This window comes from Liolophura sinensis, chromosome 1 (assembly GCF_032854445.1).
Source record: "Liolophura sinensis isolate JHLJ2023 chromosome 1, CUHK_Ljap_v2, whole genome shotgun sequence".
In the NCBI taxonomy this organism is placed as follows: Eukaryota; Metazoa; Mollusca; class Polyplacophora; order Chitonida; family Chitonidae; genus Liolophura; species Liolophura sinensis.
The window spans coordinates 56,528,425-56,552,866 of record NC_088295.1 but is presented as its reverse complement, the minus strand read 5'-3'; the positions used below and the strand labels follow the sequence as shown (position 1 = coordinate 56,552,866).

The 24,442-nt window shown below is 41.0% G+C and overlaps 1 protein-coding gene across 1 annotated transcript in view; it reads left to right on the top strand.

Annotated features, from left to right (window-relative positions):
• Nucleotides 1-890: 890 nt before the first annotated feature.
• The window catches only part of LOC135479719 (uncharacterized), a 35,808-nt gene continuing 12,256 nt past the window's right edge, over nucleotides 891-24,442 (top strand). The window contains exons 1-4 of the mRNA XM_064759625.1: nucleotides 891-1,937; nucleotides 22,062-22,103; nucleotides 23,519-23,875; nucleotides 24,124-24,222. Coding sequence (XP_064615695.1) covers nucleotides 1,871-1,937; nucleotides 22,062-22,103; nucleotides 23,519-23,875; nucleotides 24,124-24,222 — 565 coding nt within the window. The 5' untranslated portion in view covers nucleotides 891-1,870. The remainder of the gene's footprint in view (nucleotides 1,938-22,061; nucleotides 22,104-23,518; nucleotides 23,876-24,123; nucleotides 24,223-24,442) is intronic.

The following is a 24,442-nucleotide window of genomic DNA, read 5'->3' as shown; positions in this document are numbered from 1 at the left end:
TATGAATCCACCGTAGTTTGGTGTAGTTGTATATAAATCCACCGTAGTTTGGTGTAGTTGTCTATGAATCCACCGTAGTTTGGTGTGGTTGTATATGAATCCACCGTAGTGTGATGTGGCTGTATATGAATCCTCCGTGGTGTGATGTGGCTGTATATGAATCCTCCGTGGTGTGATGTGGCAGAATATGAATCCACCGTAGTGTGATGTGGCTGTATATGAATCCACCGTAGTGTGATGTGGCTGTATATGAATCCTCCGTGGTGTGATGTGGCTGTATATGAATCCACCGTAGTGTGATGTGGCTGTATATGAATCCACCGTAGTGTGATGTGGCTGTATATGAATCCACCGTAATGTGGTGTGGCTGTATATGAATCCACCGTAGTGTGATGTGGACGAAGTGTTGTAGTGAGGATGTGAGCAAACCCACGCTGGTATGGTTGTTCTTCAACTATCTCTCTGTTATAGATCCTGTAAATTGCCCCAAAAGCTTCCTCGACAAAGCTTGCCTGAAGTTTGGAATCCTCAGTTGATATACTCATAAATCCGCCACAAACCGTCAGAAATTCAATTTTAATGCTCGGTTTTTATGATATCATTTTAACTGAACTATATAAATTTGAAATGCTTGCAAGTTAACATGAATGCCAACTTCACGAAAATCACTAATTCACTAAAACTCCTGCTTCGTTTCCCTTTTGTACAGAGGTGAATCACATACTTTAAAGCAATACTCCGCAAATAATTATTTTCAATGGCCTTTTAGTTGACACACGCAAGCGGGTTGACATTTGGCCGGTGGCCATTTGTTTGAGCTCTTTGTCAGCCCATGCTTGTCGCAGACCCCAAAGTTTGCGAGGGACCCTCACTTTCGTTGACATAGAACATTTCCCAGTCAAGAAAATATGGTGATAGCATTGGCTCGACAGCGGGACATGAGATGCTCGATGTATTGTTTTATTGTGTAGCCGAATACTTTAGTGAAGTATTCCACGCGTCTCGTTCTTGTGACTTTGATGAAAACCCGCCTAAGCCGTCGTATTGACGAGTTTAAGTCAGCTCTGCTGCGCATCTGTCGAACCGATGTGGTTGGGGGTCCCTCGTATTCAGTTTAACGCCAACAACCGGTCTCCCCACCAACACCAGTTAGATCGCAGCGCGCCGACCAGAAATAGACGTGTATATAGAGACGACGAGCAAGCTCACCTTCCCACAATACCGTCGTATACCTGCTGGAGTATACGCACACCCAACAGCCAGTTTGACGGCTACCGCCGTTTCTAGCGGACGCGTTTTTCTGGTGCATTGTTCAATGTGGTTTAATTCACATGTGCATCAGAGAGCAACCAGTTGAGCAAGGATAAACTATCTTGTCGGCCGGTCTGCTGTAAAGGATGGAGAAGTAAAACAGACATTTGTTGACAGACAGGGGTTGTTTTTTTTCTCTCTCTCTCTCTCTCGCCGACTTTTCCTGGTTTCTGACTAGTTAAACGCGTGGGCGGGTGCAGGCGTCGAACGTTGCAGTGTCACTTCCACGTTTTGCAAGTGGACGGCAAGGACATATTAGTGCGTCGATGTTTTTAGAAGAGAGACTACAGCAATTTAAGGATTTACTTGCAATTACGGACTGACGCCGAAGAACTGTACTAGGTCAAAGAATCGATTTCTCTTAAGGCGAAGCAGCTAGTGAGCATCATCGTTTCAGGTGAGGGCTAGAGAAGTAATCCAGAGAATAACGGGTTGTTGGGTTGTTCGATGACACGTGGTTTGCATTAGGAGTCAAACCCGTGTACACGTTAGACCGGCTAGGGAGGCAGCCATCATCGCAGGGGATCTAAGATTATCCATCTAATACTACTGTGTCGCCATGGAGGGGATCTACTACATTGTCAAGATGACAGCAGTCCTGGGAGTCACATCGTTCTTTGTCACAAGTGAGTACATAGCAATTATAAAAGGATGCAGTTCAGTGTAACGTAAACTCATGCTTTATATTTCTTGTATTTGTCCATTTGTGGCAGTGATGTTTTATTGGGTGGAAAAAGCCAGAGGGTACAGGGTAAACCACCGCCCTTCCACAGGTACCTGTCAATCTTCAGCCCTGGCTTAATGCCTCATGAAACTAACGAAAGATAGTAGCCAGTCTGCGACCTCAGAGGTTAGGAGCCGATCAGCCATAGCGAGAGTGACTTGATAGTTAAATGAGCCAGTTAGGCCCACTCTTTATTTTATTAGAGGTATAAATGATAAGGCATCATATCTTTTAACATATATTTCACATAGATAATGTTGAAAGGCTCAATCCGCTATATAAACATCGACAATTCATGTTTTGCTAAAATAAAGGTGAAACTTACTTCTCTTTCAGACCTAAAAAACGAAAGTATTTCCACTATGTTAAGTTATTGACAATTACATGAATCGTTTGTATCGTGAAAGCACTCATTTGGCATTTTGCCGTGAAAAAGATTGGATACCTGGCGACCATATGTATGTGCCTTTATCGTGAACGTAAGTGTATATATGTGATACATATGTCTAATTCAGTCTGACCTGCTTTATGGCAGCATCAGGATATATGTATGTATGGTAACAATTGGCCTGTAAGACTGTTTTACCTTTAACGATAAAAGAGCCCTAAATCAAAACCCTTTTGGCCTTTTCGTTCTGTTTAACACATGTCTTTTCCAGCCCGAACCTACTTTGTGTTAAGGTTAACGCAGTTTTCTGTAGTAAGATATGTTGTGTACATGATGTCACCTGACTATTTTGCCTGTCTTTACACACAACATTGCCTGAGAAATTATAAAAGAGTTGTCTTTCATTGTTTGTCTGAATTTAACGACAGTTTCTTCTAGTGTATCTCGCCGGTGTCTTATAGTGTATCTCGCCAGTGTCTTATAGTGTATCTCGCCGTTGCATTCTGGTGTATCTCGCCGGTGTTTTCTACTGTATCACGACGGTGTCTTCTAGTGTATCACGACGATGTCTTCTTGTGTATCACGACGATGTCTTCTTGTGTATCAGAGCGGTATCATTCTAGTCCACCACGACGTTTCCCAAAAACCACCAAAGCCACAGAAGTATTCTATTCTAAATTGTGTGTGTCTTGCTTTATTGTATAAATATTATACAACCTTCATTATTAACGTTAACTTTTTTCACTGTTTGTCTTTCGACATGTCATAGGTGGGGTTATTTTTTAAAGTATTTTGTATGATTATTACATGTAACTTTAATAAGGACATTATAAATGAACAATACATGCATACATCTTCTATGATTCACCCAGAAACAGGTTTTGTTACTGCATTTCAAGATATTTTAATGTCTAAGAAACAAGGCCAAACATGCGAGCAAAGACCTCTCGGGACTGGACTAATCAAAACACGTTGGCAGATGTATGGCCGTTTGTTGTTCAAGATGGCCACTATTTGTACACGAGATGTTGTGTCGTGCAAATTTGTATTCTTTATCATAGGCCCTATGCTCACATGAACGATCCTCCATCTGAGAATGGCGTGACTGAAGCATAAATAGACGTGCTGACTGACACGGGACGGTTTACCTGGTAAACTGGTTATTACAGTTGATAGTTGGTCTGTTATCATTGCTTGATCTAGGTGCAATTGGACGGCCAAGTGCATGTGGTGATGAATCACTAATTATCTCCGGTAATTTCACGCGGCTGTGAAAGCATTCAGCAAATAAACTCAGCGTTGATTGTAGAATTGCTTAGGCGGTATAGTTTTGTGCAGGTTGGCAGTCCTTGTGTACTTGACAGTAGTTTAGTTGTTATGAGATTGGTGCGATTTGTCGCATCGACTCGTCAAGTCCAAAATAGGGCAAACTTCTGTGTCGCGAACTCCGCTCACACTGTGCTATTTGTCGAATTCTACGAAATATTTGACCGTATTCGACCGTATTTGAACTGGATGAGTCCATATGTCGAATCGCATCCTCTTTGGGTGACTTGTAAAAAGGTATTATGTATAACAATACATATATTATATATATAGCAAACGCACATAGCTGCGAAGATAACTCCACTGGTTGTTGATAAGACGGCAACAGGTCCATGTTATGTACATTTTCTTCCTATATATATTACTTAATGATTTATGGGCATTTGTCGATTGTCCGTTATTTTATTTTAATACACTGATGACATATAAAATATTTAATACATTCATTTCACATTAAGTATCTTCAAACTCCAGCACCCCTCAACATTGGCTGTGGAGCTCTTTAACATTGTCTACATAAAGTTATAAGGCCTCGTGGACTGTTCCTCATAGTTACCCTTTATTGCAAAATCTTCCTAAAAACCCGAGAAAAGCTAATACGAAGCCATCAAAACCCGCTACATGTTTGCAAATATATCGTAACGTGTTATTTACTGAGCGACATCGCGTTTTGCCGGCCTAGGCTGTATGAGTGTCCATTCTGAACACGACCATGGCGAACGCCGCCAAAAGGTCGCCCAGTTTGTTTTTGTTGCGAGATCGTCTCCGTTATGGTACGTGCGGAATAACACGAGATTTCCGAGACCAGAGCTATTTTGATTTAGGTCTCCCATGATTGGATTGCTCTGCCCAAGGAGTATCTATTATCATTAGTACGTGAAAAATCCCTTGTAAAAATCACTGTGCATAATCGCACAGCAGATACACACTGACACTAAGCTGAAACATGACTGTATAAATAGTGCTAGTTCACATGTAGTAAGTGTACAGGATACATTGGCTAAATTGTTCCTCTCCACGACTGGGTATGTTTCAGACGCGGAGATCGAATGGTTTTGGTTTAATCTAGTTATTGGTTTACAAATAATTCACTCATTCGTTCAAGCTTTGATTTAATTATTTAATATTTTGGGATGCTAATATAGAATTCTATCGTGGAAAAGTGATTGACTATTCTAACTTCCACGTGTTTTGACTGAATACGGCGCATATGAGATTCTATAAACCAGAAATGTGAATATATTGTAGCGGAACTGATGGAACTCCTGCATACACCTCTCATTTACATCAGACGGAGGTAGATATATTTCAACATATTTAGCACTACATGCATAATTACAAACCCCCGCACTAACCCAGGGCTCAGTCCAGTTTCCTCTCACCAAAATGCTGTCATATAAGTGAGTACGGCGTAAAACACAAATCAGATAAATAAATAAACATATTTTTTCGCGACGACGGTAGATGCCCTCCGTTATTACAAACGTGCTATTGAATAATGATTTTAGAAGAGCAGCTCATATATGGCAACCAACTCAAGAATTACGGAATGTGTTTACAGCCTTTTATCCTAGCGATCAGGTTTGATACTGTTACAGCTATGAAGTGTGACAAAAAGGCCACAACCATGTTGACACAGTTCAGAATGTCGACATTTTACCCGTGTTGACATAGTTCGTGTTGACATTGCCTGTATTGATGGTGGGGAAGTTTTGCTGGAGATTTTGGGACCTCGTGAGCTTGTCACAAGCTGTACTTGCCTTCATCGTGTCCAAAAACGTCCGACACTTTCCCGATAAGTAAACATCGAAGTCTGTGTCGCTGAGAGAACGTTCTCTTCGGCAATCCTCTTTGCACACAAATCGCAAAATGTTGAAACAAGTGAGTCAAGGTTTCAATCAATTGGCAATGTCACTGTAATTATTTGATCGCCGTTTTTTCTGTAATTGCAAAGGGCTGTAGTTTGTTCCTTGCATGGTTCTGAGTCCGTGGGTGGCTTCAGTGAAGCTGCGCTATATCATTAAACATCTTAATGCATCTATGCAACACTGATGAAGTATATCAAAGAACATCTTTATGTTTGTGTTGACTAATTCTGCTTACGTTATAGTGCTGTATAAGTTGCTACATGAACAGCTTGTCTTCACCTATTGAGAGCTCTCACGGCGAACTATGTATATTTGTCATTTGTATAATTATACACAGCAGCTTTCTTCTGCAGTCAGAAACGCATAATTCTGATGACATTTAATATCAGGGCCAGTATGAACATAACACCCTCGGGTTATTTGAGGCGTCGTTTAGAGGAGACATTATCATTTAAATGAAGACGTATATCAAATATATTTCACAGCACTAATTGCATTTTTACCACACTGAACCGAGCATTTGCGACACATATTCAAGTAGGTCGCATCTTCACCAGATGTATATTTTGTTTATTAATTTAAATAAAACCTACATTCACGACTAAACGACATTCCACACACCGGTCTCCAGGCACACTATATGTTTTCTTGAAAGGGCTACGTTGGATCCATATGACTAGAAAAGTAAATGAAATGAAGAGTTTGTATCACAATGTTGTAAAACATAAATACATGTACAATTCAGAAACGTGGATAAATTCCTGAAGAAATGGTCTCTCCATATTTTAAACCATAGAGATTCAGTTTTGATGTTTTATGTCCATGATTATGCCTGTTTGGCACTCTCAACTCAAGATAGGGATAGTCTTCGCCTTTCGGCTGTACTTTGGAGAGTGTAGGCGTAAGTCCAGAATACTTGCATTAAGGAAATAGCATGTGGCTGCACTCTTCTGTTTCCCGCCAATACAACTGAATATACCTCCCAATATAATCTGCTAGAAATACAACAGCTGACCTGATTCGGAATCTCTGAAGGCAGATCAGTAACCCCTGGCGTTACACGCCTGTTGTACTACTCTGATATATGAGCTGTGATCAGAAATCTGGTGGTGATCGTTGTAAGCGCTAAAGAGAAATGACGTGACTCACACTTGTCAACTCAATGCGCAGTATCAAAAAGTTCCAGTTGAACAACACCGACGTTGTTTATTCTTCACACCACAATAAAACATATAGAGTACTGGTTAGAAATACTGAGAGAACCAAAAAGAACCCTTTCATTGAAATTACTGTGTGCCTTGTTGTAGTTACATGTAGTTAATGATGTTAATATCCATCAATCAATTACAGATTAAGTATATACCACAACAATACCCCTATTAGGCCCCGACCAGACTATCCAACATCGTTCAACTTTTGTTGACTCAACAGCAATTTCAATGCTGTTGAGGTAAGTTGAGTGTCCATCCATACTACAAATCAGATTGTTGAACATTGTCCAACACTGTTGTCGTGTGTTGAGCTGTGTTTTTTTTTCAGCAAACTTTCGATAAATTGGAGTGAAATTTACATCTTTCTCTCCAATGCATGGGACAAAAGGATTTTAGTTTTGTCCCTGTCCTTGTAATATTTACAGAGAGTGTTGTACACGCAAGGGTATTTTTCATACTCTTGTATTAACAGAACCGTCTCATCGTGAGACCAGTTTCTCTAAATCGCCTTTGGTGCCTTCAATTTGCTCCTTCAACGTGCCTTAAGACGGTCACGGTATTTCTACACGCCCGCTGATTGGCTACTTTCATTTAACTCGACTCAAGTTGTTGACAACAAATACACATGCACAGTTCCGATTCAACAAAGTTAGATGGTGGTGAGCGTTGTTGAACCAAGTTGAAGAACCCGTCCACACTACTCAACACGGCTCAACTTGTTGACTCAACTTCAGTGATGTTGGATAGTCTGGACGGGGCTTTAATAGATAATACGACTTTTCTTCTTGAATTAAACCATTTCACAAAATCGGTAAAAACATGTACGTCAACGGCTCATAGGCGTTCACAAAACATAAAAAGAAGACAATGATCACCGTTTCTGTACTTTAAGAAGACGAACACGTTTGATGTCAAGAACAATTGAAACAAAACGGATATATTTGCTGGTTTAACACGGCACACTTTATGTTATCAGTTGACTGAGATGGGAATAAAAGTCCATGTCCAGTTATCATCCGAGTCTATGGTTTGTCACAGACACGTACGTTAGTCTGCGCTGGATTTGGCTGCAGATTTACACCTGTATTTGCAAATCATACAGATTCCTGATTTTTGGCACCATTGACAAACATGAAATTCAAGACACATGGCTAGAAGATGGTGGTGCCACACAAAAGACAAAGTTTTGCCAGTAAACAGCTCGGTTGCCCTGGCAACACCCTTGTACTCCGCGTGTGGATTTTCGATCCATGTAGCTGGGACACAGAACATCTGCTTTGCTTTGTCGAATTGTACAGCTTCTGTTCATGCGGGTTTTGTTGGCGTTTTCCCTGTCTTGTACTTGCGTCTCTTCCAAGTATGTTGGTGCACTGCCTGTACTCTTAACTTAAGAGACTTACAAATATCTACCACATGTGCTAGGATACGCGATTGTACAGAGGTGACCGGTTTTGAGATGTCCGTAGATCTAAAAGGGAGCTATAACCCTCCTCGTTGACAAGTATGTCATTCTCAAGGGTAGAATTTATGCGTTGAAACAGACATTCGTATACCATCCGTAAGCCAATATGGACGTTCCAGGTCGATAATCCCAAGGTCAATTCCAGATACCGGTGAACGAACGATGTAGGCATGCCGTAGTCCAAACACCGCTTAAAATCATTATTTTGAAAGCGCATATTATATTACAGAACAACCGAAGGTCTGAGTTTAGTTATTATCTGTAAACCGTTTACCATTGTTTATTTGCCAATTTAGACCATGTCTGGAAACTTCTTAATCGTTTGTTCGCACTGTAAACCGCTTGAAAAAAAAACATTTGGGTAGACGTCAAACCCATAGCGAACAAATATTACCCCGTGTCCATAACGCTATAGCTAATAAAGTTGCAAACTACACTTTTGGAAGGGAAGCACGAAACAGCATTGAAATAATGAATTGCGTTTTTGCTAAAATGACGGGTGTCACTCCTAAAATTAACTATTAGGTATGTGACTGGGCTGGCCTTACTTTGCACGATAGAGCTTTACCTGGAGGTTGATTTAGACCTGTCAAATTTTATGATCATATAGAGCCTTTCGCGATTGTTGTATTGTACATATGGAATTTCCTGTTCGTGGTGAGAGCCAGATAAGTGGATAAAGACGCCATTAGCCTACAAAAGGTTTATCTCGGAGACACAAACCTTAAATCTTCTGTAAAGGACATAAATCTGATTTCCTGAACAGTTTGATTGGTTTTTCTAAGAGGGCTGGAGCGAGGGATGCAAACCGGAAATATTTTCTCCGCTGTTATTTCGCTACCTTTGATGTGATGTGACAGAGACGTCTAGGCTATAGCCCATGCATCTATCAACCTTAAAGTGGTGCACGACAGCATTTTCTTTGATATATACCTGTTTGACCCTTATTAGTGCATAACCTGATAGCCTCTTGCACTTGGGTGGTCTCAGTCAACATGCGACACCACACGATTGTATGCCAAACTGGCACTTACCGCAATTATATGTAAAGTTGGCAATAAATTTTGTCTTAGCGATCTTATCACTTTAAAGCATGGCCGGTCAATCGATTTATCGGCCATTCAATCCAACAATCGACTTCAATAATTTATCAAAACAATTTTACCATCTGTTTTGTCAATGCATCTGTTTACAATAAACAGCCCCCATAAGTACTCTTGTCATTAATCAAATCATTAAATAAACCGACGGCTTTATATCGTTGAAATTGACTGTGTTGCTATTGTTGTTGTTGTTGTACCTCTCTCTAACCTGAATGATCAGGCGGCCGTGGGTGTAATTCTCCTGTGATACAGTACGCAGAGGAAATGTAGCGTGATCAACGTTTACTGGGGCAAATAAGTGTTGTGGCGGTTGTGATCCTGTAATCACTGCTTGTACACGATCGGACGTATAAGGGGGGCAGCTTGCCCGCAGCACATGCCGGGGTGCCAGATGATCAAGGCCGTTTAGTGATTCATCCCCTGCACATTTTACCCCCAAGGCAAGGCATTTTATCACACGCCTGCCATCGTGCTGAAGGAGAATCTTTTTTTCACTGGAAAAAGTACACTGAATAAATATACACTGAATGAATTTATTCTCCTGAATGATTTTCGGTCGGTAATAATGGTCTATATTTCTTCGGTATCTCCCGCAAAAGCTTTAAACCCTTTTTGATGTAATATTGCATCTGTTTTTAACTGAGATATGGTTTGCGCAGGCAGTGCAAATCCACAGCCAGTTGTGTGCAAAACATTACCCCTTTGGCAAGGGTATCTTATGAGGATACGCTACAGGCGATGTGATGAAAGAGCGTAATAGCCACTGGGCTTACTTTAACTAAAATCGACAACTTGTGTTTGCTTATGAGTTACGGAGTAATGCCGTGTGGAACTCTTAGATCACATCGTACATTGCTTAATGACGTAACAGGGACTACTTCGTTGATTACTACACAGCTTTGAAGTGTGGAGACACTTCCGATATAGTGTGATAAATAGGTTCTTAGTCTCCTGGAAAGGGAGGTAATCATCAGACCGCCAGGCTTGCAAACGATCGATCAACATGAATTAGCATTTCACTGACAAGCAGCATATATGTAAATAGGCGGATATGATTTCTCAAGAGTGGATAAAAGGGCGAGTCAATGTTGGCAAGAGTGTAACAGGTGTATTGGTAACGGGAATGTTGCCCACCTAAATCAAGTAAATTCAAGCTGTGTACTCTTTCGTTATTTTCCGTAATACACCACTGTGTTTGGAGAGTTGTGCTGTCAAAGTAAAGGCGTAGTTCACAAGCACTGCAAAATGATTGGTTTCTATGGTTAGCCTTGAAGCAGCTTGTTTTGGGGGGAAATGTTGAGAGATTACGCTCTTCAAAGCGTGACAAAGGATTAAATATCCTAGTCTGGAGTAGATCAAAGTGGCCGTATGCGTATTAACTTCTCAGTTTGACTTATTCTCCTGGAACACTAGCTGTTAGTGTTGATAAAATTTGCTGAAATAAAGTGTGAAACTTTATTCTTCAGCCCAGTATTAGTTCGGTGATCCAAGATGACGATCAAACTACGAAAACACAAATGGAAATAGAAAAGGATATATATACGCTTAGTTTTAATTTCCTAATAGGGAAATTCACGGTATAGTTTAACATATAGAAGCATTAAAAAATCTTCCCAGCTTTCTTATGTGGGGTTTCAAATTGGCTTTGAATTACATTTTTCCTAAAGCCGGTCGGTCCGGAAATTAAGTAGCCTGCTGTGGTGATGTCAATGGTGACGGTTGTCAAAAGAACTTTACCTGGGTGGAGAGCCAGAACTGGAGGAATAAGGTGGCCCAGCGTTCCCAGAATATTTCCGACCATTGACGTAACAAATTCTTCAAGAATGTTTAAAAAAGCAGATTTTTTGTGGCATATTTTTCTTTATTTTCCTTAAAATTGTAATGGGGCCTCCGTGGCTCAGTTAGTTAGTGCGCTAGCGCAGCGTAATGACCCAGGAGCGGTCACTGTGAGTTCAAGTCCAGCTCATGCTGGCTTTTCTCCAGCCGTACGTGGGAATGTCTGGTCGTGGGTTTCCCCCGGGCTGTGCCCGGTTTCCACTCACCATAATGCTGAGCGCCGTCAAATAAGTGAAATATTCTTGAGTATGGCCTAAAACACCAATCAAATAAATAAATTAAGTAAAATCATAATCTTTTGTTTTGTATGGATTTTCACATATCCATTAAGTCAAGTTCGTGCTTGCTATCTAGTTAACATCCCTGATTCCAGGAAGTCGAGTTGGGCACTGTGTTTTACAATTAAAAAAGATATATTGCGTTTTTGGCTGAAAACTGAACTTTATTGGATTGCCTGGAGAAAACGTTCCATGCTGGTAAACTGTAACACTTGGATTATCATTGTCGTGTCAAATGCGTCTGTCTCTGGAGTGACTGGTCTGTTTGATTGCAAGGGAAATAAAAGGCTTTGATATTCATGTGAATGTGCCCGTCACTGGAATCCCTGAATATATACAGCTTCATCTGTTCAATATGTATTCTATAAAAAGCACGACATTAACAGATAAATACTCTTCTGTTATTTTAAATGTAAGGAAACTTGTTTTCACCCAATAGGATCACCAAATGCTTAAATCTTAGCTTTGTGACATCAGCATGAAGTAATTTCCGAGAGTTCAGTTCTCCGCGTCAGTGTAAATGTAGAACATCCTTACCTACAAAACAAGGGACTACACATGTATGTCTCTCGGTGGTAAAGAATCATTTAAAAATTCCTGCATGCGGATGCGGATGCCGAGGCAGATCGCCAGTTTGTTCTAAACCCAAGGCCCGTACAAAATTTCATCCAAATCCAAGGATAACTTTTACCGTAAAGTTGCAGACAGACAGCGTACCGACGAAGAGACAGACAGACAGACAGCGTACCGACGGAGAGAGAGACAGACAGACAGCGTTCCGACGAAGAGACAGACAGACAGATAGACAGACAGCGTACCGACGAAGAGACAGACAGACAGACAGCGTACCGACGGAGAGACAGACAGACAGACAGACAGACAGACAGCGTACCGACGAACAGACCGACAGACAGACAGCGTACCAACGGAGAGACAGACAGACAGACGGACAGAGAGAGAGAGTCAAAACAACACCGGTGAAAATATAATATGTAAAAATTACTAATGCGGCAATCTGCTTTTTAAAAAAAAAACATACTAAGTTATAGGAATGTGAGTCCCATTAGTATTTTATATTCATGACAACTAGGTCATAAAAAAAGCCACGGGATATTGTTTTGGTAAAGTGTAGCTGGGTTAAAGTGACAAACCGGAAACTTTTGGGGGAGACGTAGTCGTTGAGTCGGTTAACATTTCCGGATGAGAACAATCAGTAGGCGTAGCTTGATGCACAGTGATGAGTCAATGTATCTTGATAAACAGTTCGCGGTGAGAACACGTTTTGTCTCGTGCCGCGTGTGGGCTGGGCAGTGAAACGTTCTATCGTAGTGACGCACCAGCCACAGGTTTGAACCCACGCCTCCCACCCCCTCCCACCCGAGCCAGTTTGGCAAGGTATAACGATACGATATATAGGCCAGAATTTACCTCGTGTATTATTGTAGTGCCCCAGCCCCGCCCAACACCAGCTAACCTCTGTTTATCGTATTTATAGACACGGTTCGTCACCAAACAATACACGAACTCCAAAAGCAACATATTGGTTTAGCCTGTACTCGCGGGATATTTTTGGGAATCTTTGGGCTGGTTCAATAAAAACACATTTGCTGTGTTTTAAAGGTGGCCAAAGCGTCACATGTGGTCGTGATTTAGCAGAGTAAGGCAACACTCTAGAAATCTTGTTCAGACGCACCCTGACACGGTGGAGGTAGCCGTGTTAAGATGTTTCCTATTACGGACCGGAGGAGACCCACTCTACATCGTCGCTCTTGTGATTTCTACGCTGACCCTGGGACATTCAAAGCTTTTGTTTCGGGAAATCTACTTAGCTTGACACCACCTGAATTTCTGTGGCTGTATCTCGCCTTTCGATTAAAAAATATCTTGCTTAGAAATCTGTACTCTATATAACGTAAAATACTGTATTCCTGTGTCTCCCCACCTATTTTCAGGAGGGTCAGTGAATGAAGGGATCGATTATCATTTTTGAGTAATTATTAATTTACATTTTAGAACGCACAGAAAGGAAAACGGATCCCAGCACTCGAATTGTGACTGGCATTTAACAGTGATTTTTTTTTAGAATGTTGCATTACTGAAAAATCAGCGGTCGTTAAGTTTCAATTTCATTGTTACCTAACTGTTTTGGGCATAACCTTAGAGTGTACAGAGTGGCTTAGGGTATGCAGGATTATTCACGGAAACAAAAGGCGTTCACAATGAAAGCAAAGCAGGCTGCATCGGTATACTGACTTCACGAGCCCATTGACATAATAGCCTTGCGACCACTACTCAGATATATTACCGGGCGGCCATGTACGAACCTGATCGCGGGAACTATGCACGAGTCTGCTCGCGGGAACTGCTGCCAGTAGCTTTCCCAGACGTGATCAAACGTATGAAAATGGTAGAAGTTGACGCTGTCCTTCTGTAGGCGCGAGTAGATTGTAATCCGAAGTCCTGTTACCTAAAGCCACAAAAGAAACATCTCGGCATGACAATGAATAATGCACAGGGACCTCGCCTCATCACCAAACAGTGTTAATTGTATGATTTGTTTTGTCGGGAGGGGGGAGGTGGGGGAGGGGGTTGTTGTAAAAAGAAACGATTGTGTTTACATAAGGTTTAGGTATATGTAAGTAAGGCAGATGGATGACCTCATAGTGACCTTTAGATTTGTATAGTCGGAAATAGCCTATCTGAATGTCCTACATGGGAGCCGCATTCATAGAATTTATGACATGTACAGACTGTGGAAGTCTCGTGGTTTACTTGCGATGACGGCACGTACTGTTCCTAGAAGATAGTTAAATTGTCAGACGAGTGTGATTGTTGGCTGGAGAAATATTTTGCTGGAATTTTTTTTTCTTGTCTGTAATCAAGAAAACTTTTTGAAAGTCGCTTTTTAACCACAGCTCTGTAGAGGTCTGTTTTCACCGATAGGGTTACAATTAAAACATTTTAAAAGAACCCAAAAAAATAAAAAGATATCAGTAATTCCATATGATTCTGATCTTCAACTTGGCCATTTGTGCGCTATTGGTTAGGTAAAACAATCTCCTGGACGACAGCATATTCGATCTGGTCGCCTTCGTAAGGTGTAGATTCAAAACAAACTCAACCGTAAAGTCTGAGGCGTCGTCAGCATGATCGTCGTGTTTTCATCAGGGAGACTAACTACAAGAACAGCTGAAATATTACATAGGCGCGGTTGTACAAAACTGATTTAAGACTTAATACCAGATTTAACCGGAAGTCAAGTCTTCAGTTTTGTACTTAACCTAAAAAAATTGTGTACCAGCATATAAAATATGAAGTCCAGGTCACGCTGGCTTCCTCTCCGGACGTACGTGGGTGGGTCTGCCACCAACCTGCGGAGGGTCGTGGGTTTCCGCAGGGTTCTGCCCGTTTTCTGCCCATCATAATGCTGGCCGCCTTCGTATAAGAGAAATATTCTTGAGCACGGCATAAAATACCAATCAAAAAATAAATAAATATAAAATATGAACTAAATGGGCGGCTGTTATACTTTGACTTTAGAGAACTGCATTTGTTGCTGAGTGTGGGTAACATTTTGAATATGAAATATGACCTAATACCAGCATTAGCTAATACACAAATGAGCCCTGGAGGAAAGGCTGGATTAATTGTGGAACGTACTTGAAAAATTACGTAACAACCAAGACGTAATGGTATTCAAGTATTGATCAGAAAACGCACACATTAAGCGATGCATCTCAATCAGATATGGCTGATCTTATACCTGACACAGATGTTTCTCTTGTGTTCAAGTGTACGACACATGTAGGTCAAAAATGTCGACGTGATATTATCTCTTGAAACTCTTGAATTAAGAACTGAAGATGGTACGTTGTCAGCATGGAAAGCTGCGCTATTTTTAAAGTGCATAACACATTTGAAACAGAGAATAAGTAGACGTACGTAGTGAGTGCTATTATTTTGTGCCACAGGGTGTGAATTAGTGGTATAGGTTATTTCCACACTATGTCACGCCCCCTGGTGGCATCAACATGGGGTTAACACCAAGTGGCCGTTCTGACATGCAAGACCTTTCTAGGTAACCTCTCAACACATGTAAAGAAAAGTGTGTTTTGAAAACAAAGTTAGAATAGCCATTTTTTGGTATGGATTACTTACCAATGCCCTGATGCCCTGTCTTCGACGAATGTGTTGTTTTTACCCCGACTGCGAATAACTGGTTCCCCATTTTGACATGTAGTGACCAATGCCACTTCTTATTCATGCTTACTCGCGGCGCGATTTGTACCACAAAACTGATTTGTACCAGAAAAATGATTTGTACCACGAAACCGTGGAAATTACTAGGTCAGTTTTGCGTGAGCCATGATGGTTCAATTGATCTAAATATAACGCCACCACAAGTGTATGATATTTTGTGCTTTTCAGTCAGTTTTCATGCATTTCACAGATTAAATAAAGTTAAAAAAACTAAAAACCTATTTATATAAAGGTTATAAGCAAGGGTTATATCTAAACACTCATTCATAATCTGCTTTTTTGCCACACGTTTTTCTGCAATGTATCAACTTTTTTCCCTGCTGTTTGTCTCCAAAAGCAATGGCGTCGATCACCGGTCACATTTTATGCGTCACATCCCATTGTGCACTATCAGCATGTGACCGACTTACTATACAGGCTACAACGATTCCTCATTACGTACGATAGGCTCTCCGCACTGGCAGGTTCATTTTCACATGTGTCTTACAACATGTGTCCGGGAAATACTCGGGTTATTTATAACGCTGTATAATGTGAGCCTACATACGCCTACACTCAACAATAGATGATGTGTCACCTAAAAAACTGGCCATCATCATGTGTTGAATCAAAAGCACTTTGTTTGACTGCGGTATATAAAACCTTCATAGATTAATAGTTTTTCACGGTGAAACGTTTGTCTCATCAGAATGAAATTTCCAATGCCTTTCTATAAATGTACCCAACCACCGATTACTGGGAGAAGTAAGCTAAGAAAAGCTTCACAATTTGAACAGCCGATAATATCGTGGATTAATACCTGTGGCGAAGGAACTGATGCTATATCACATTTCTTGAAAATGTCGACTCGACCCACGACCAACTTTATAACGCCCAATACGATTTTCAGCCCATGGCTTAAAAGTAGTACTTCGGTATCTTGACATCTATGCTACACGTACCAGTGTACGTGGTGTGAGTGCTGAGAGTTTAACGTTGTACTTAACAGTTTTCAGTCATATGACGCCTTTAGCGTGCATGTGCGTGTAATGTGCCTCCTTGTTGCAGAACGGATTTCCGCCGCCCTTCATCTAGTGCTGCTTCACTGAAATGACTTACCGAACAATGTACATGGACATCACTGGGTAAAATACGTTAATGCTGATTATCATCTCGATGCTAAATCATTTAGCTCCATGTTCAGTCAGTGTTATATGTCTACATTACGTGTTCATCCGTTTACACCTATAATGTTACCCAGTATATTTTGAGAAAATAACACTGGACCTGCGTATCATCAGGTAGTTCCCACCAGCTCATCAGTTCTCGTATAATCATCATTCTTATTTGTCTGACAATTGACTAATTGTGGTCCTAATAATACCAATTGCCAAATTAAGGTCATTAAGTTATTGCTTAATTGCACCGAAACTGCAATAATTTAGCTCATCCGTCTGGTTTAGGTGAATCAGTTATTCCCTATATAGTATTAGAGACCTATTCTGAGAAGATTATAGGATACTGATTATCATTGTGTGTCCGTTTTGTTTTTAGCTTCGACTAAGCCACTGTATATAAAAGTAAGTGGGTCATATTTCTGTTGTGTTACTCAATTTATATGACACCCCCCCCCCCCCGTCGCAAAATAAAGGATCGATGTTTATTCTGGTTTTCAATCATTGCACCAAGGTTACCAGACTGAAGATACATCACGAAAATGACAAGCATTTATTCTGTTGTCACTTATAGCTTGTACATTGAATAAGGCCTTCCAACTTGACGGCAAAATAAAAATTTGACTGAGTGCTAGGCGGCAAACTCCGTGGAAGTCGTCTAGAGGGGATTTTCCATTACGAATTGTGAGCTATTTATATGTCCACGGACACTTGGAATGTTGCCAAGTTTATGAATGACCAATAAATGTTAAATTTTCCTTACAAGGTTGGTTCAGGAGCTGGTTGATTCTTGGATGTATCCAAAATGAAACTCTTTGCTGGCGGAACATTAAAGCAGGGAAAAAGTTAACATAACTATCAATCGAACAAGATCAATTGCCATATGTTTGATTAAACGTTGTACGTACAATGTATTAGAATAAGTAATAAACTGATTTAAGATGAAAGTTTTTTTCGTTTCCAAAACAGTGTTGCCTCTATTTACATTTACCTGAAGATATGTATAAATCAGAAAGAAAATGAGCAGGTAGGCAACAGGCTGAATCCTCTAGACTTGTGCGTGAAATATGAAATTCAGTTACACCTTGAGGCGATAACCTGTCATTTCATTTTATCAAACCTTAACTACACTTACACAGTAGTCAAGAATTCTGATTCAGTTTACATCGTTTGCCACATAGCTTTAGGTTACATAATTAAAGCACATGCTAATTTGTGGTAATAAGTTAACAGATTTGAATATTTGCATCGTAATTTAAAAACTCTCGTAATGTGTTTTGTATTAAGATCTACCCGGCGATGCGCATGTAATAAAATGACTACCACCAGCTAAGTTTTGCGCCATTAAACCCTAATTTAGGAACTGTATATACAAATTCTGGAATAATTAACGACATTAATATTTACCTTGTTTAATCCGTCTGCTTTCCCCTTAAAACTCAGGTCTTAACTCCACATTTAAAACCATAGCCATCGGGCACGTCTGATCTCCTGCAGGATTTGCCCATGCACAGAACACTAATTATTTCCGCTAATTGCCTCAATTGTCTGTCATTGTGTGCGAGCTTTAATAACGAAAACGCATTAGTGAAATAGCCTGTACACATCAGTCGTTTCGTAATAAAGCGTTGCATAGATATCTATGGGGTATTGTTGTTGCATGCACATGCCCGCATCTGATGGTAAATACAGATACATTCTGTTTTGAACTAATTAACCGAAGGCGATGACACATAACAGTCACAGGGTTGAAGGATGATGGTAACAGCGTATAGGGTTAATGCGCTGCCTGGCTTTATAAAAGGTATCGATGTGGAACTGTGGCTGGTGATGTTAGCATGTTCTTCGTAAGCTTGAGGTCCGCATAGTAAGGTTGAGGACCGGGTCCCTGGGTTTAATGTCTGCCTAGTAAGTTGATGATCGCTAGGTAAACTGGATGCTCTCCTTATAAGCTCGAGGTCCGTCTCATAAACCTGAGGTCTGCATCGTGAGTTTGAAGTCTGCCTGGTAAACTTGATGCCCTCCTCGTAAGGTCGAGGTACGCCTCTAAGTTTAAGGTCCGCATGGGAAGCTTGAGATCCGCTTTGTAAACTTGAAATCTGCTTGGTAAGCTTGAGATTCACCTGTTTAGCTTAAGGTCGGTTTCTTCAGCTTGAGGTCCACCTCTTCCGCTTGAGTCCGTGTGGCAGGTGTGAGGTCCGTCTGGTAAGCTTGAGATCCGCTTTGTAAGCTTGAGATCCGGTTTGTAAGCTTGAGATCTGCTTGGTAAGCTTGAGATCTGCTTGTAAGCTTGAGATTTCACCTGTTCAGCTTTAGGTCGGTTTCTTCAGCTTGAGGTCCACCTCTTCCGCTTGAGTCCGTGTTGTAGGTGTGAGGTCCGTCTGGTAAGCTTGAGATCCGCTTTGTAAAGCTTGAGATTCACCTGTTCAGCTTTAGGTCGGCCTTTTCAGCTTGAGGTCTGGTAAGTTTGAGGTCCGCCTCGTAAACTTGATGCCCAGGTCGTAAACTTGAGATCCGCACCATAAGCTTGAGATCCACATCATGCGCTTGAGATCCGCATCATACGCTTGAGATCCGCACCATAAGCTTGAGATCCGCATCATACGCTTGAGATCCGCATCATAAGCTTGAGATCCGCACCATAAGCTTGAGATCCGCACCATAAGCTTGAGATCCGCATCATACGCTTGAGATCCGCATCATACGCTTGAGATCCGCACCATAAGCTTGAGATCCGCATTCATATGATTGAGATCCGCACCATAAGCTTTAGATCCGCACCATACGTTTGAGATCCACATCATACGCTTGAGATCCGCACCATACGCTTGAGATCCGCACCATAAAGCTTGAGATCCGCATCATAGCTTGAGATCCGCATCATACGCTTGAGATCCGCATCATAAGCTTGATGTCCGACTGATGAGCTTAAGTTCTCCTCGTGAGCTTGCTGTCTGCATCTTAAGCTTGAGATAGTGTAAGTACTGTGCCCGTTACGAACAAAAACTACCCATGTAACAACCTATTCGATGCTGGTACTTTTATGCAACCTTGTATATGTACATGTATATCCTTTATCAGTAATAAGACAGTTCACACTTTCACTGTGCTTGAATCCGTATGAGTGGAAACCGTGTGATCGGTGTCCGCGCACTAAACACTGTTTACATGTAGTTGGCTATGAGTGTATGTTACTACACTGACAGACTGCAGTGCAGTTGCTGACAAAAACAACATGCGTTGAGTTATGAAAGGCTACAACCTTCGCTGATTAGGAAGTAGGATGATTGCCAACTTAATTTTTGTCAGTGGCATCTCGCTGCAGGCTATATAGTCTTGGCTGTACTTGGAGAAGGACAAAGTCTGCCAAACGGCTGCTTGTCTCATGCTTGTATATAAATATAGCATTCGTTTACGACCCAGCCCTGGCTTGTACCTCGTGATATGTGCAACACGTTTACATGTACATTATAAACATAGAAAATCTTGCAGAATCCTCGCTATATCCAACAGGAAATATATATGGTGGTTGTAATACCATTCCTTCTGAAATCGGGTGGGTGGGCTTACCGCCTGGGTCAGATGAAGTATTAAGGCACTGGCGCGCAGAGTGCTCACACCGTTGGTCTGTGAGGTTGAGGTTTCGAATCCAGCTCTCGCTGTTTCAGCCGCGTCTTTTAAGTCAGGAGGTTTGTCAGATACCATTACAGTTTCCTACACTCTAAAAACACGATCACCGTCATATGAGCCAAAAATCCTTGAGCAGGGCGTTAAATGCAGTCAATCAATCAACCCAAATTGGCAATGAGTAAATATGGAACTTTTATTGTGCTGTATTACAAATGTATGGAGGTGTGCTAAGGCCATCATCCACACATTCGAATGCTTCGTGTCCTCGCGATAGTACATCGGAGCGATAGTACGCCGGAGCGATAGTACGTAGGAGTGAAAATACGAATTAAGCGATGCCCATCATGCCTTATGGTTCACTGGGCAGCATTATATGGTAATATTAACGACACTGGAACCATCCTCTGAGGAAAAGCCTATTTGTGAGTTAGCCAGAGCCAGAAGTAGTTATGAAAGGGCTTCAAATTGTTATTTTGTACCTTGTCAACAGCTGGAATGTAAATCATAGTCTAGATGACTAAATACGTGGTTTCATAAAAGCCTGTAACAAATATCTAACGGTCAGTTCCAACATTTTGTTTTTAAATTGTAACTATATGAGAAAAAATGTTCATGTTGAAAAAAAATCAGACAGAGAAAAAACCCAGTGCAAGTCATTGCTGGAGTATATCTTTACATTTTTTTTCTGACGCTAGTAATTGTGTTCATCACCTTTTTAATCAAAGTATTTGTCTTAATATTTTATAAACCTAGCTTATAATTAAGAGATATATGCTGGTTGTCAACGATTACGACAACTTAGTTAACCCCAACGGAGGGGCGTCGTTGTATTCTCGCGGTATTAATCGAGACCAGGTTAAACACACAATGCTTGCTTTTCCCACCGGGGTCATGACCTTTTCACGCACGTTAAATGTCACTGGTGTTGCCGTTACTGAGCCAGCGACAGCTGCTGTAGCCGTTGCTGCAATTACCCGTACTTGCCGTTGCACAGATAATACGTTTCTGAGTTGAACCACACTTTTAGCGCCGATCTGCAGGTCTAGGCAATTGAGATTGAGTTCGAGACACATACGTGCAGACGGCTGACAGAAATGCGCGCCGTTTTCTGCCTTTTTCTACCGTGTAACGGGCCAAACCCCGCTGGGTCATGAAATTAATTCCTAGATAAATGGAAAGTGTTTAACCTCTATGTGCATTTGTCGGAATTTATATACCTACTCTGAGACTAGCCTTTACGTTAATGCCAGTCTGAACACAACTGGCAACATGAGTGTCTGAACTGAACGTGATTTCAAATGTTCTAGTCATTGCAAAAACTCAAAATGCATTTTTAGTTATTCTCAATAGTCCATTTCAATGCAGGCATATTATTAAAGACTTGAAGTTTGGCATATTCTGGACATGGTAATATAGTTACTAACTGTACTTCGCAAAGGCACAATATATAAAATCTAAATTGCTCAGTTGCTTGCAACTTTAACTCACACAACGTCTTGTTTGTTTACAGCAGTTGGCGCCCAAACGAAATGCAGTGAAGCAAAACATGACCGTAAGTAAACTTTTCCTAAAGAAATCGCCTTATTTTGACGGTAATAAATTGCCTCGAATTGCTTTCTATTCGCCAGTAATTTCTCTCTTAATACTCCAGTTTCCTCCACCCACAAAACTGACCTCTACCTTAGTAGCCGGAAATGTTTTGAGCATGGTGTTAAACAAGAAATGAATCAATCTGCATAAGCGCATTTATCTTACAGGTTATAATCAATTCACCTGTAAATGCTTCATCTGAATCAATGCACAGTTAAGTTCACGTCCTCACTCAGGAACATATAGAAGCCCAAGGATGTGATATATTAACACATGGCTTTTGCTGCATATTTATATTTTCCATATGTTTAAATGTCACGGTTATCTCCCTTGTAACCCTTGTAACAATATCGCTCGCCTCGAGTGACAAGCAAATCATGTTATCTTTACTATGTTTATGGCGGTGACATCTGTGAGGTTAGATATGTACGGTAGATGTAGACTTATTTGCCGTGGCTCACTCTGCCTGTATACCATATAGGTGATTTTGCCCAGGATATTATACAAGGCCTGGGCACTGAATAATAATTGCACCTGTACAGGTTTATGTCATAACGTTTGACATAAATAATAAGATTGGAGCAGACGAATGATAGAGATATCAGATAGCCTATAGCTTCCACGGCTATGTCATGGTATCCGATAGACTTAATGTCCGATAGGGTAATGTAATGTTTTGTACACTTAACATACACAACGTTATAACGCTGTAGGTGAAATATCCTTGAGTAGGCCTAAAACACCAATCAAATAAATAAATAAATAAATAAATAAAATACACAACGCAGAGAAAATGTCTTGACACATCTATTAGATACCATGGAATACTATTTGATTTTTTATTTAATGTCAAACTCACGATTTTTTCATTTATATTATGATGGTCAGTTTTATGGGCCATGGGGGGAATGGGAGTTCACGGATAAACCACAGATTTTTGGCAAGTTATTGGCAAACTTTCTCATGTAACGTACTGTACAAATATGCGCACCTCATTGGTGGAAGACAATTTTTGAAGGGACGTTATAGAAGGTGCAAACGGTGCACACGAGCGTCTTCAACCGCTTATTGACTTCAAGTGAGAGCAATGAAGGAATCTACAAACTCATTGTTCAAGGTCGGGTTTGAACCCACACCTCGGCTAGATGGCAAGTCTGCAAGTGGATCAGTAGAGGTTATCCATGTGGAAGATCAACTGATTAAGTCTAGGTTAGAAGTGTGCGGCCATTCTCTACCTTTGATCCAGTTGACATCCAGCAACTCAAAATGGGGACTACATGTAGATCGAAGTGATGAGTTATAGCGGATAATCAGTCAAATCTATTAATCAGTCAGACAGTCTGTCACTAATACTGGGTGTTCTGTTTACCTCTTCAGTCCCTCACGTGTGTCAGCACATCACGTTACGGCAACCCACGGGTTTACTGGTAACGGGCGGCGATCAGAGCACTGGTAACTGCAGTTGCCGGGTCATACCGAAGAACAGTACGGACCAGGACGTTGCGTTGTCGGTGACACCGCTCCACCCGGAGTCATCGCGTCGGTTGTACGAGGCGACGTGTAACCTCAGGATTAACATATTCCGACACACCCGCCGACGAAACGGCACCAGTTGTCCGATATTCAGCCAAAAGTACGCCATCAACAGCGGCAACCCCATCACGGTGGAGTTCATGCACGACAAGTCCAAACCTCAGACTGAATACTGTGTCCACTATTCTATCCCAACTTCACGTGAGTATACTGTAACTACGCATCTTGTAACTAAACACATATGGTAACTGCATACTGTAGCTACATGTCGTAACTTGTGCCTCATGTACGTATATCCGTATACCGTAACTACACACCGTGACTTATATGTACATAACTTCACCATAAGTACATATCTACATAATGTAGCTAATGTAGCTATAAGTAAATAACTACATACCGTAATCACACACCGTAACCGTAACTACGTATCTGTATATCCCTTTCAGGTGTCAACGAGGTAGAGATTGTCTGTAATAACGGTACCATACCGTTTGAAGGTATAGCCAATCCTGGAGAGGAAGATGTGTCCATATTAGAAAGCAAAGGTAAGTGAATAATTCTCTTTTTGTCCAGTTTTTTTCTTGCTCTGCATGTATACATACATGCATACATTCATGACAGATTTGTCTCGATTCAAGAGAGATAGCCCTTTCCTTTTGGTGAAGTTATAGTGATACAGATAACTGGACGTTTCTCTGTCCTCTGCGCTAATTTTACGTACATTTCTCCTTCAATTCTCTTTCAGTCTTAATTATTAGAGTTGTC